This window comes from Paroedura picta, chromosome 7 (assembly GCF_049243985.1).
Source record: "Paroedura picta isolate Pp20150507F chromosome 7, Ppicta_v3.0, whole genome shotgun sequence".
NCBI classification, from domain to species: Eukaryota; Metazoa; Chordata; class Lepidosauria; order Squamata; family Gekkonidae; genus Paroedura; species Paroedura picta.
In genome coordinates, this window is record NC_135375.1 from 37,207,880 (window position 1) to 37,222,076 (window position 14,197).

At 47.6% G+C, this 14,197-nt stretch overlaps 1 protein-coding gene across 5 annotated transcripts in view; it reads left to right on the plus strand.

Annotated features, from left to right (window-relative positions):
* Positions 1-271: 271 nt before the first annotated feature.
* VCAN (versican) overlaps positions 272-14,197 on the plus strand; it is a 139,888-nt gene continuing 125,962 nt past the window's right edge. For 3 of the 5 annotated variants that reach the window (XM_077347531.1, XM_077347538.1, XM_077347537.1), the window contains exon 1: positions 272-340. In XM_077347531.1, the coding sequence (XP_077203646.1) occupies positions 287-340 (54 nt within the window). In that variant the 5' untranslated portion in view covers positions 272-286. Of the gene's footprint in view, positions 551-1,347; positions 1,416-14,197 lie in introns of those variants that run through there. The other 2 variants (XM_077347533.1, XM_077347532.1) reach the window with 2 other exon arrangements.

Consider the following 14,197-nt stretch of genomic DNA (forward strand, 5'->3'; position numbering starts at 1 on the left):
TTTTGGAGCCATTCCTCCCTTGGGTCTCTGCCGTGTTCTTCCATGCCCCTCAAGTAACAATGCAAAGAAAAGAGGCGGCACACTCTTTCCCTGCCGGCTCTCCCCCCCCCCTCCCCCGACGGCGCCGCTTGGGGCCGGCAAGGCGTGCGGGAGCGCAGGCACTCCCCTCGAGGCCGGGCCGGGGCTTCTGCAGGGCGGGGAGGAAGGTGGCGGGCTCGGGGTGGGGGGCGGCGGCGCTCTCCTGGCCCCCCTTCGGCGCGGGGCTCGGGCCATCGCCGGCGCGCACATGAGCCCTCCTCTCGCGGAGGCAGGGCAGGGCCCCTCCTCTGGAGCGCTGACGGTACAATGATATAACGATGGTGGGTGGGTGGTGGAGCCCGCGTGTGAACTTGCAGCGGCGCGGGCGGCTGGGTGCTGCTTCGTAGACGGCCGTCAGGTGCCAAGCGCGGCCGAGCCTCGCCGCCGGAGACTTCGGGATTAGCCGCAGGCGGCCAGTCGCTCCTGGCCCGCTCGCTTCGGCCGCTCGCCCTGCAGGCGGCTGCTCGCCAAGGTAACGATGCCTGGCCCTTCGCTCGCTGCTGGCGGCTCCCGCGAGGGGGGGGGGGGCGGGCGAAGCTCACCTAGGGCTGCCGGGCGCGGCGCCTACCTGCCAGACAAAGAGTTGGGCGACCTGGCGAGGGAGGGGGCAGGAAGACATCTCCCCATCCTCCCCCCGGTGCCTTAACAATAGCCCCAGTGGAGGGTGGCGGAGGCTGCCAAATCGGGGAGTCCGCGGAGGGGGCGGGGGGAGAACAAAGAAGAGTGGGACGGAGGGCGGCCGGGCGGGACGTGTGTGGCCGGAGTTCGTGACTGGGAGGCCAGGTGGAGAGGGAACGGAACGGGGCGGCTCGCAAGCGGTTAATGGCCGGGCGCAAGGCTTTGTACGGGCTGCGAGGCACAAAGCCCAGCCGGAGCCCGGCGGCTGAAGGGGCTCAGCGGGGCCAGGGGCGGCTGCCCTCCAGGCTGCTCCGACGCCTCGACGACCGCGGGCCTTTCTCCTTGGGGAGCCGGGGGAGTGGGCGGCTCAGGGGGAGCCCTCCAAGTGCCCTCGCTGGCCAGCGGAGTGAAAGAGCGCGGAGGGTGGGAACAGCCCACCCCGACGCCCCCTGCCCGGGGTCCACTGCCGCCCCCCTCCCCAGCCGGCTTCAACTAGTCTTGCGGGACAGGTCCCTGCTTCGCCTTCCACGCTCCCACAACCCCCCCCCCCGCGTCGTCTTAACAGGGAGGGAGGGAGGGAGGGAGGGGGAGGAGGAAATGGCCCCTTTTGTAGAAAAGAGGGTCATAAAAAGCAGAGGCGTTTGGGGGAGCGAAATCCAGTTTCTCCTTTGAAGGGATTCTTCTGGGTCAACTTCCAAGACGGTTTGAAAGTTGGAATGGTCAGTGCTGTGGAATCTATCTATCTATCTATCTATCTATCTATCTATCTATCTATCTATCTATCTATCTATCTATCTATCTATCTATCTATCTATCTATCTATCTATCTATCTATCTATCTATCTATCTATCCTCCGACCCAGATTTCAGACCCGAACTATTCGCAGGGGATCAGGAAGCCCCCTCGTGACCCGCCTCCCCCTCTCCCCTAGGGGAGAAATTGACCTACTGATCCAGATTGCAAAAGTCCTGTGGCGGGGGGGGGGGGGCGCTCTCCTTGCCGTGCTGAGTAACACTTGGCCAGAGAGACGCGAGCGCAACATGGAAAAAGTGAGGTGGGTGTGGTGGCGGGGGGGGGGGGCGATATGTTTGTTGCAAGACTGCAGAGCGTTGTTTAGTCTGCTTCGGCATAATGCCGATGGTGGGGTGGGGGAGAGTATTTGCTCAACTCCCCCCCTCCCGGGTCTGCGAGGAAGTTTCTGCCTGGGAGAGCAGCTCCGCTCCGAGCGATCCTCTCCGCAAGAAGCGACACATCCGGAGCGCTGTGAAACTTCCAAGATTCGGACCCTCTGGCGGGCTCGAAAATGTCCCCGGGGGTGGGGCAGGATTTCGCGGTGGCGAGAAAAGTCCGTGTCGTCCTCCTTTCCCTCCTCTCTGCAGGGAATGTCTTTCCTCCCCGGCTGCTCTCTTTCAGCCCCCCCTCCCCCCTTGGAGAACAGAGGAGGAGGTCTCTTTAGTGGGCTTTAAAAAAAAGTGGAACAGGACAGAAGAGGGTAGGGAACAATAGAAAGCGTTGAGCGCCCTCCTCCCAGACTCCGAGATACAATCTCTTTCCCCGGCAGGCAGGCAGGCAGGGTATTTCGTACAACCCTAAAAGAAGTTTGCGGGTAGGCAACGCGAGAAAGTCTTCCTCTCCTCTTCCCCGCTGAGAAACGCACGGGCTGCACGAGAGGGGCGTCCGTCGCTCGCTGCCTCCTCGCAAGCTCCGATCGGTGCTAGTTCTCCGGCACGAGGGAAAGCGGAGCAGCCAAGCGTTTCGAAGCCCTCAGAAGCGCCGGACTGCTTTGGATAGACCCTCTGCTCCCCCTGCCGGACGAATTGGGGACACCTTGAAAGAGAAGCGGGGAGAACCCGAGCGAGCGTCACTCATAGGGGTGGGGGTTGAACTCCACCCCAGGGAAATGAGAAACAAAATATTAATATTGCCCAGGAGGTTTTGATACAATACCGAATGATGGCATGCTAACGGATCACCTTCTGGGATGCTTACGGGGTTTTCTTGCCTCCTTTTATGAGGACCACTTCTTTACTTCAGCATCCTCCCCCCCCCCCGAGAGGATCTCTATGTATCTTTCCCCTTAGTAATGTAAAATCCAAGTACCAAAAGGAGATTGGAGTGCAGTAATTGTATGGGTGTTGTATTTATTGTAAAACGTCGAGTTTATGCGCCTTATCAATCCTTCCATACATTTTCTTTTCTGGCTTAGAGGACGGCCTTTGTTTTTAGTGGCTAGACGTTAAGATGCCAGAGTTTAGCGGCCAGTCAAGATGCATTCATTGCCCACACGTGTATGTTCTTCGTCACCTGCGGCATTAAGGGTGTAGCTGGCATGTGAGTAGCAGGTTTTCGGATACATCGGTGCTCCACACCGCAGTCGAGATAAGCGCGCGCGCACGTGCGGAAACGACCTCTGTCCGCAGTCTTTTCCACGCCTTGAGAATTAGGCTCTGGACTTCCCAAAAAAGAGGGCGTGACTTTCGCACTGCCTTGAACGTCGGCTACTGCCTCACTATTTTTCATCCTGCGTTACTTGAGTGTCCCACCCGCCGCCCTAGGACAGAAATCCTTGCTGAGTTTTAGGTGCTTTCGAGTTAAGGACCAGAGTCCTCGAGAACTTCTATTCCTTAAAATGAAAGAAACGAATGGCTCCGCCCCCGCCCGTTCCGTAGCTAAGGGAAAGGTCTGGATTCGCCTCCACGCCTCCCTTGACTTGTCACGCCAACGTGTAGTCGGGAAGACACGTGCCCCGACCGGCTCAGACCCCAAGCGCTCCTTGCCAAGAGACTAGGAAGGGCTGCTGCTCTTTTCATCTTTGCCTCGGGATGGATCTCAGCCGCGTCTCCTGGCGCCGCGCGTAAAGGCAAAGCGAGCAGCGAAGCGCGGCACAGCCCTGCAGCCTCTACGCCACGGGTAGTCAAACTGCGGCCCTCCAGATGTGCATGGACTACAATTCCCATGAGCCCCGGCCAGCAAATGCTAGCAGGGGCTCATGGGATTTGTAGTCCATGACATCTGGAGGGCCGCGGTTTGGCTACCCCTGCTACGCGCTCCACGGCTGCGTTCCCCGCCGGAGACCCGAAGGCCAGAGCTCCCCGCCGTCTGCTGTGACTCAGCTCCGGCAGGGGGTGGGGGATTTCCTCCAAAGGCTCGCAGAGGAGCCGCTCCACCCCTTCCCTTCGGTGGGGAGAAAGCAGTCGCCGCGGGCGCGTCGCGCTTTCCAGCGTTGCCGGGGGCGGGCGCGACGAAGGCGCCTGGGAGGTCCGTCTCTTCCCCAGCCACGTGGCCGGGGGGGGGGGTTTCCGCCGGGCGGCGGCCTCGCGCCTTTGCAGTCGGAGGCGTAGGAAGGCTTGGCCCGGCGCTTTTCGTGTCCCGAGGGCGGGCGGGCGGGCGGGCGGGCGGGCGGGGGGGGGGGAGGGTAGCAGGCGCCTCGGGAAGGAGTGGGCCGCCCGGGGCCTCTTGCTTTTAAAGCCCCGATCAGGCTGCAGAGGGCAAGGAAGCGGCCGAGCGCCGGGGAAGCGCTGGTCGGGCGATGTCGCGGCATCTTGGTGACCGTGGCCCGCTTTGCAGCGTGCCTGTGGTCTCGTTGGGACAGAGCTAGCTTCCTTGGGAGCTGCCCGTCGCCTTGTGGGCTCCGGCGAGGAGGAGCCTGGAGGTCCCCGCAATGCTGAAGGGGGCGGGGGCTGACTTCACAAGGCCCAGTGCGAGGAAGAGTCGTTTTCTCAAGCAACCTCTCTCTATGGATGAACAAGCAGTGGGGTTGGGGGAAGGGGGCTGCCCCAGTGCGGCCCGGTGTTCTTTCAACAGGCTCAAGCCGAAAGTCCCAGAGCAGGGCCGGGTCTGCTTGGATAGGAAACCTCTGCCATATGTTTCTTGTAGTTTCACGGTCTGAAATTTTCGTCCAAGGGAAGGGGAGTAGGCCAGTTGAGCACGGGCCAGCTTTGACTTGTAAGAAAGAGGCCAGCTGCTGTAAATGGCTTCCAGATACCTCTTGATCCCCTACTGGTTCTACTCAATTATTTGGGGGTCGATTGTCAACTTATTATAAAGCAATTAATAATACATTTTTAAATTGCATCAGGAATAAGTTGCCCCAGATGGAGAGATTGTTCCATCACATGCCTCAGGAATGGCTCCATAAAGCACTGGTCACTGTAGAAATAGACACATTTCTGGGTTCATGCAAGATTGGAGAGCATGCCTTTGGCCTCTTTTGCTCATAAATTGTCTTTATAAATTACTGGCATATACACCCAGACTATCAAATCGACAAGGCTATCTCTCCTTCCCCCCTTCCCCCTGTGGAATGATTGTGTTCCTAGAAATGTGAATTATCCTAAAAAATTGTGTATAAGGTATGTTAATAGTAACAATTAAAAAGAGACCACCTTTTCCCTAACCTTTCTGAATCTGCATGGTGCAGATCATAGATATCTTGTCATCCTTGAAAATTTATATATATGACACTCACAACATTTCTTATTTCCCTTGGTGGTGAAAAGTGCTGTCAGGTCTCAACCATCGTCCTTTAGGTGCCTACCTGCATAGTCCCAAATCCTGTAACAAAGACTGTAACAAGCAGATTGCTACCTCCTGCCCCATCCTTGCCACTAATTTCCCTGTGAATTTCCTTTGACCACATTTCTCCCATTACCAAATCCCAGAGCTGCATATCCTTTACCTCCCAGTGCTGAAAGGCATCTGGAGATGTAGATGGAAGCTGCCAAATTAGGAGACTCAGGAAATTTATCTATGTTCCTGGCTTGAGCAAAGTCTTGGCTTTCCTTGCTGCTGTTGGACCTCCTAGCTCAGCAGGACCCAGCCATTACATCTGTTCATTAGTTTTGCTTATTGTGTTTCATACCCTGACCCGGATAGCCCAGGCCAGCCCAATCTTGTCAGTCCTGGGAAACTTAAGCAGGAGACCTCCAAGGAATACCAGGGTTGTGATGCAGGGACAGGCAGTAGCCAACCACCTCTTGAATGTCTTTTACCTCTATGGATCACCATAAGTCATCTGTGATTTGACACCACCTTATACGTACACATCATGTTTCACATTGCATCTTCATTAAGTTTTGTGTTGATTCTGCCCATCTTCTGTAATGACAAGTAGTCCTTTGGCACTCTGAATAGTTTCAAAAAGGCCTCTGTGACATCTCCTCACTCTTGGCCTTCTGTTGCTTCTAACTTCAACTACAAATGAAATTATATTCTATGCACCTGATGTATTGAGCTCTGCCTCATGAAAGCACATGCTGGAATAAATGTGGTCAGTTTTTAAGGTACCACTGGACGTGTGGCTTATTTTGTGGCAATTGTCAACATTATTTGAATCTCTGAGATTCATTGACTGAGCTAGAGCTGTGTGCCTCCAGCCCTTTCAAATGCTGCTCTGGGCAGCTGTCTGGGAAACCACAAGGTATTGTGATGACCTACCCTTCCAACTAATGGTTGGAATCAAAGTACTCATCTTCCACGTCTCCAAATCCTCTTCTTATTTATTTATTTACCTAACACCCTACTCGGCTCAGGGCATTGTGCATCATGTTAATGACATCAGCAATAATTAAAAAGTTCATTAAATGGATTTAAAATCAAAAATATATTTTAAAATGTAATACAGCATTTGGTGTTAAAAACAACATAGCAGCAGCATCAGTCCTGGAACTAGAGTGAGGCCCCTAGGTGGGATGAAGAGAAAACAGCACTATGGACAAAGAATGTATGCACTGCCAAATTCCTGCATTCTGCAGGGGGTTAGACTAGATGACCCAGGAGATCCCTTCCAACTTTAGGATTCTATGAAATGTGGTTCTGGAGAGTATCTGAAAAGGCAAAGGATAAATCGCTGTTGTAGTTCTGTAACATGAATCCTATTATGCCCCTCCCCCCCAATTTTCCATGTAGAATCTGACTTTGGAAATGGAAGGATTTTAGCCATTAGCATTGATTTAAGTCTTAGTCTGCAAACATCACAGGAGGTCAGTTAACCTCCCCAATAGGGAGGAGTGTAAGGGCAAGTATGGCCAGGGTCAGCATAGATGCATTGACCCAGATAATTTGCTCAGTAATCCTTGCTGATGACGGAGATGCCAGGCCAGGAACTCTGGGAATCTTAACGTGCCTGGGTAGACGGAGCATCAGTGGGAGACAGCTACCAGGGGTTTATGCAGATTGAGTGCTGCAGCATTCTCAGACACAACTGTCCTTCCTGGCAGTATTTCTTACAGCTCAGTATGGGAGTTTCTCAATGGCCACTTTTCCCAGTAAAGAATTGTACTAAAATAACGCCTATAGAGAAGACATTTCAGGGGCAAGGTTCAGGACTTGGTGGGGACTGATGTTATGCCTGCTGCTGTGTGCTTGAGTGTAGTCAAGGAACAGACAGCGTGAATCAGGGTGTTTATTGTGCATTACTTCTACCTCACTTTTCTTCCCTATGGGATCCAAAGTGGTGTACATCTACCCCTTCACTTTATCTGCATAACATGAATGTGAGGTAAGTTAGGATGAAAGTGTGTGACTGGTTACCCAGCAAGCTTCTGTGGCCAAATGAAGATATGAACTTGGATCTCTCTGCTCCTAGTCTTATACCATGCTGGCTCTCTCTGTGTTATAATACAGAGTGTGCAGACCTGAGGCCGGGGTTAACTGTAATTAATTGTATTAACTATAATTTTAATACACATGCTGGGGTGCTTGGTACAGACTCAATATAGGAAGGTGAATTTATAACCTGCTTCAGGACTTGTGGGTTAGGGCTGCCTTACAAAGAATGGGAAGAAAAGATGTTGGTGTCATGCACACCCTTTTCATTGAGTGTCTTTAACATCTGAAGGGGAGCTTCACAACATGCCTGCAAAAATGGTGCAACAACCATATGCCTAGAGCCTGGCATTGCTGTAGATTTGGAAATGTGCATTTCCCCCACAGATGTTATTTCAGTCATCATGGGGACATGCATCAGAGGTACTGCAGTGATCACATGAAGCAACCCTTGTAGAAGGGGAAATGCAATCCTGTTCCTAGGTTTAAGGAAAAAGGAGTCCATGAAGATCTCTTGGCCTCAAACTTTCATGTTTGAATGTTCATGTTTGAACATGCCAGCCTTCTAATATGGGAAGAATGGGCATGTCCTAAACAGTAAAATATTTATGGTACATATTTAAGCATTCATGTAGACACACCTTGACGTGCAAGGGTATCGGATGCAGAGAACAGCCTAGATCTTTGTGTACACAACATACATTTAGCAATCATTCATCTGGTGCTGGAAGGGTGGAATATGAAAACTTATTATATAAACCTAAAGATGCTTATTGCCATCTTTTTAAAAAAGAGAGTAAAACTAATTTCACCACCACCACAAAAAGCCATGTAATACCTCTTATTAGGACCAACCCAAATAACAGAAAACAGCATGCAAGCTCTTGAACCCTCCAGCATGCAAGCTCTTAACACTCTGTTAGAATTCAGTATTCAGCAACCAGGGTTTTGTGAAATCCTGGTGTTTCTTGATGGCCCTAGAAGGGTTTCCCAAATGGGTGGGAGTTAAATGTTTAACACATTAAAATATATTAAAAATTAATTATCAGGTGATATGACCACATATGGTCATGTTGACGCCCCTGGCTCCCAAAATGGCCAATGATGGGCCTGGGAATTGGTGGGACGGGGAGGGGCCCTGGGTTGGCATGTACACAGCTATGCTTCCCAACCATATTCTGCATGATCATGTCTCTTCTGGCACTTCTTGAAGCCTGAAGAATGTTTCAGGGATTTCTCAATTGTAAAAAAGTTGGAAAAGGCTGGGTTAGATATTTAAAATGGGGAGTTAGGGAAGAGATCCTTCAGGCCACTTGTCTATATCCTGTTTGGTAAATAACACACTAGGGATTTGTTGCCTAAAACATCTATTAATGCTTCAAATGTGGATTATATACAAATGTGTATTCAGGAGTATATACTGAGATAGAAATCCCATCAATCCTAATGGCCTTGGACTACAGAGGCTGCAAGAGTCTGTGCGATATGCAAATAGTGAGACTTCCCCTGGAACTAATTATTCCACTTGAATGGCCAGTCTTTCTTCCTTTGTATCTCACCTGATGAGCTGTGAATGAATGGGGAGGGGGGGGTTCAATGTGAAAATACTTTGGACTTGGCAAATTCAGTAGCCTTTTGTCTAGAATGGGTGTTTTTCAAATGTGTTCTTTCTCAAATGCTTAGCCTAATATGTTAGTCAGGGTTCCCAAAACCATTAACATTCAGCATAAAATCATGTTTACAAGGGGGAAAAATACAACACAGTGGAATGACATCACATAAACAGCTGTCTATGAAAATACAAACACTGAATGTCTATCCAGCCAGCCTGTATTCCTCAGTCTCCTCTGATGCCCTTCCTTCCTACAGCCCCCATTCCACATGGCTTTGTCCATGCAGATTTGCAGGATCTTCAGCACAACCTTCCTTGGTGGTCAGGGAGAACCATTCCTTCATTTTTCACCAGCAGAAAAACAGACTGGGTTCAGCCTAAGGAAGTAAGTAGCTTAGCAGCTTTCCATTCAATATATAGTCATCAATCAGCTCCAGCTTGGTTCTGGAAGAGGAAAAGTCCTCTTAAGCAGAGCCTTTCTCACAAGTTTTTCCTAAGTGGTTAGAGAATTGGCTAGACGAAGTTCCTTGAACAAGGGCTAAAGAAATTTTGACTAGAGAAGACCTGGGACTGCAGATGACAGCCGGGCTTTGAAACAAGTCTTCCTCAGAATTGCTTAAGAGTATAACCAGCACTCAGGCTGCTTGGGTCATGAAAGATTAAAACCAGAACTTTATACTGTGCCCAGAAAATAACTTCAGCGTATCCAAGATCACTGGATGTTTTGCAATCAGGTGAATCTGCTTTTTGAAACTAGTACACTATGGTCACTTCACAGCATGAACAATAACCTTTGTGTCTTCTCCCCCCCCCCCCCCAGAAAGGGCTGTTCCTACAGTGCAGGAGAAAACATTTCATACCTATTAGAATATTGTCTCTTATCCGTTTGTTGTTCTTCTTGGCTAGGGAAAAGAATGATGGGGTAGAAGGCAGCTAGTGTAGAATCTAGGTTTCTGTTTCTTCCCTCTAATTATTCCTGTTGCCTCAGTACAGGCACAGTGAACTAGCACAAAGGAGGTATGGTACTCTATTGGGTTAAATAAAGAATGTGCTGGTAATGGAAAATGGCACATACTTTATGAAAGAGGGTGGTTATAAATAGGCTTGATGACATTCAAAAGCTGCTATGAAGCTAAGGTCTAGATTTGTATGACGGCAATGTTTGTATTCTAATTCATACATCATTGCTACATAAAAGATTGCCAAAAGGATAGTTGCAGAAAAAGAGGAGTCAGACTATATGCTGGCGTCTAAAGGGTTAAAAGTGAAATTAGAGGTTCATTTACTTACTTAGATTTAAATAGTAATTCTCCACTTCCTGCTCAATGAGCCCCAGTGCCATTTTACAACACAATTCTTCTGAGTTCCTGTGAGGTGGGTTAGCCTGAGAATGTGTGGATGGCCCAAGATCACACAGCAAGTTTCCACAGCAGAGTGGGTATTCGAACCTGGGTCTCTCAGATCCTAATATGAAACTTTTGCCACTACACCACTCTGGCTATAACTGTACAGCAGAGAGATTGGCATAAACTTTGTCTGGCTCTACAAATCAAAGTAACATCTAATGCACATGGACAGATTGGATTTCCATTCCTACAAAATGAAAGGTATAATGCAGTAAGATCTTTTTTTGGAAATTTAATGAAAATATATTTTTTTAAATCCCCAGAAAGGTTGAGTTAATATTTTTAGTCACCCATTTGTTTGTCTCCTGTCGTGTTGTCTCTTTCTCCTTCATTGATTTAGTTATTTAGGGAAGCATTGGATCATTAATACCCTGTAAAATTCTTTGCCATCATTTTCAGTATCAGGCCTGCTCAGCATTTGACCCTCTAGTCTAAGCCATACATTGTTTCACAGTCTGCCCAGGACTTGCCAACTCCAGGGCGGGGGGGGGGGGGAGAAACAAAGCAGATTCATTGAACCCTGTTTGGCTGCAATACATGACTGACAGGGTGTTATCAGTAAAGGGAAGTTTGATGGGGAGGGGCAACATGCTGGGGGGGCATTCATTTGTAGATAGCAGGGCAAGCCAGTGTGGATTTAGCCTTCCTATATATATATATATATATATATCCACACAGGAAGCTGCCAATATATAAGCATCAAAGTAGCAAACAGAGACCAATCCTAAGCATAAGGACCGTCCTGCTGGATCAGACCAGTGGTCCACCTAGTCCAGCACCCTGTCTTACAGAGTGGCCAACAAGTTCTTTTGGAGGTCCAGTGACAGGACATAGAGGCTGACCCTTTCCCTGATGTTGCCTGCTGGCACAGATATTCAGGGGTTTCTTGAGCAGGATCAGAGAACATGGCCCCCTGCTTATTATGGTTATTTATTTATTTGTTTATGTACCCTTCCTTTTTAAAGACATAGTGCAGACCCATAGCAACAGAAAAAAACATCTAACATCATTCAAAAGCATAATTAAAACATAAAAGCCAGAAATTTAAAAGTCAGAGTTAGAAAAGTGTGCATTTTTGTGTGCAATATCTCAACAGGACTCCAACATGAGAAAATACTTTCAGTGTGAGGCAAACGTTTCCTGGGGTGTCTGCATGTAGAAATATTGTTACCCTGGTGTTAAAAGACAAAAGCAAGGATGGAATATACTTGCTGTTGATGGTCGTCATCATTTTGAGATCTGGCAGCTGGTACTTACAAGAACATGGAAAGAGTTAACAACTTAATCAAGTGACAATGATTTATTGAACAGACCCAGATTAACCAACTGTGAGCAACAGAACGGTTAATCAAATGGCAGTTTTGTGATGAAATGAACAAAATTAAGTACAGGGTAGAATTTTTAAGCAGCTCTTTTTATGGTGAAGATAATGAGTGTCAAGCAATTAATGGTCTACCAGATGGTCAGAAATGATTGCAGATGACTGAGGATTAATAAGTAATAGTAAGCATGATCATAGTGGGTGGCTGTTGCAACAATTTATATCACAGATGACTTAGGGAAGGATTTGCTTTGTATCTTGTTCCTTCTTGCATCCAGAAGGGGGCCTTTCCATTTCCTTGAGTGAAGAACCAGAGTTTTGGGATGCTGGAAAACAAGGCTCTGTGGGATCTACTTCTGAGTAAACCTGCTTTGGAGCATACAAGACATGACTTATCTGTCTTGAACTTTCCCAGAGTGAGAGAAATTCTAGTAGGCAAAAGGATCCTGATACCTGATACCTGATGCTAAATATGAAGACTATACATAATTGGAAGATTTACTAGGGCAAATGTTACTACAGCTGTCTGCTTTCATTAATGCAGCACATTAGCAGACTAGTCTACTTCCTTAGAAGTTGAGGCAATTTTCATTTTCTAACTGTGGCACTTATGCCACACAAAACACTTCAGGTGAGATATCTTAATTACATCACAAAAAGCATTATCTCAGTTTGGGGGAGGGGAAGGTCAGACTTCTTACATAGATTAGACTTTAGAAAAGGTAATTTTGACAATTTTTTGCATTTTGCTGGGTGGAATTCCATGGTCGGAAATACTTAAGGAGAAAGGAGTTCAAGAAGGGTGGGAATTTCTTAAAATATATTGAAGGTAGAATCACAAACAATTTCAATGAGAAGGAAAAACGGGAGGAACCTATAGAAGCTAAGTTGAGTCCATCACAAGCTTTCTAATTAAAGTATTTAAAAAGTCTTGCTTAGGAAATGGAAGGAGGGCCATATAACTGGGGTGAATATCAAGAAATAGCCAAGTGCTTGTAGGGAGAGCATTAGAAAAGTTATAACTCAGTGTGAGCATAGGCTAGCAAGAAGTTTTCTTTGGTTATCTTCAGAGCATGAAAAAAGAACTAGGAAGTGGTAGGCCTATTGTGGAGAGAGGAAAGTGACATTTTAAGAGGTGATGAAGAGATGGCAGAGCTACTAAATTCCTAGTTTGCCTCAGTCTTCTTTTGCAAGGGCAATGGTGTGCAACCTGGCCAGAGACAACACATGATGAGGGAAGGAAATTTTTTTTCACAGTCAGAGTAGTTCAGCAGTGGAATAGACTGCCTAAGGAGGTGGTGAGCTCCCACTCATTGGCAGTCTTCAAGCAAAGGTTGGATACACACTTTTCTTGGATGCTTTAGGATGCTTAGGGCTGATCCTGCATTGAGCAGGGGGTTGGACTAGATGGCCTGTATGGCCCCTTCCAACTCTATGATTCTATGAAGGAAGCTGCAGCCTAGGATAGGCATTGGAATGGTATATTAAAACTCCCCCCCACCTGCCGCCTTAGTAGCTGCAATAGTATTTATTAAGGGATGTTATGGGATTTTATTGTGTTTTATCTTTTTATTATTGTAAACCGCCGTGAGCACACCAGGGAACGGCAGTTTATAAAATCAATTATAAACAAAAAAAAATGAATTGCATCTGAGGGTACTCAACGATGGCTGGTTGGTGTAATTTCAGAGGCTCTGCCCATTATTTTTGAGAGAACAGGTGAGATGCTAGAAGACTGGAGGCAGGCAAGTGTTGTCCCCATCTTTAAGAAGGAGAAAAAGGAGGATCCAAGTAATTATATACCTGTCAGCTTGTCATCTATATATGAAAAGGTTTTAGAACAAATTATCAAACTGTCATTCTATGAGCATTTAGAAAGGATGACTATGATCACTAAGAGCTATCATGGGCTCCTCAGAAATGCTGTATCCGACTAATCTTATTTCCTTCTTTTGGGAGTTACTGCCTTGCTGGATGGGGAGAATACTGTAGACACAGTTTATCTTGATTTCAGTAAGGTTTTTTTTAACAAGATTCTACATAAGATTATTGTTAATCAGTTGGCAAAACCCATGGTTTGGATTCTATTATCATAGCTGGATTTGTAACTGGTTGACAGATTGTGCCCAAAGCATGCTTGTAAATGGTTCTTCATCGTCTTGAAGAGGAGTGAAAAAAGGAGTGGCTCAGGGATCTGTCCTGGGTCCTATGTTGCTCAACATCTTAATAAATGACTTGGATGAAGGAAGAGATGACACAAAATTGGGAGGGGTAACAAATACAGTAGAAGACAGATTTCAGATACAGGATGATTTTGACCTACTGGAAATCTGGACAAACATGAACAAAAATGATTTCAACCGAGTTCTGCATTTAGTAAGGAAAAATTGAATGCATGGAGAGACTTGTTGTAGCACTAGTACATACAGAAAGGATCTAAGGGTCTTAGTAGACCATACACTAAACATGAGTAAGAACTATGATATGGTAACTAAAAAGGCAATTGCCATTCTGGGCTGCATTGGAGAAGTATAATGTCCACATCACACAAAGTGATGCTATTGCTTTACTCTGCTCCAATTAAACTTTACTTGGAGTACTATTTGGTTTGGGCA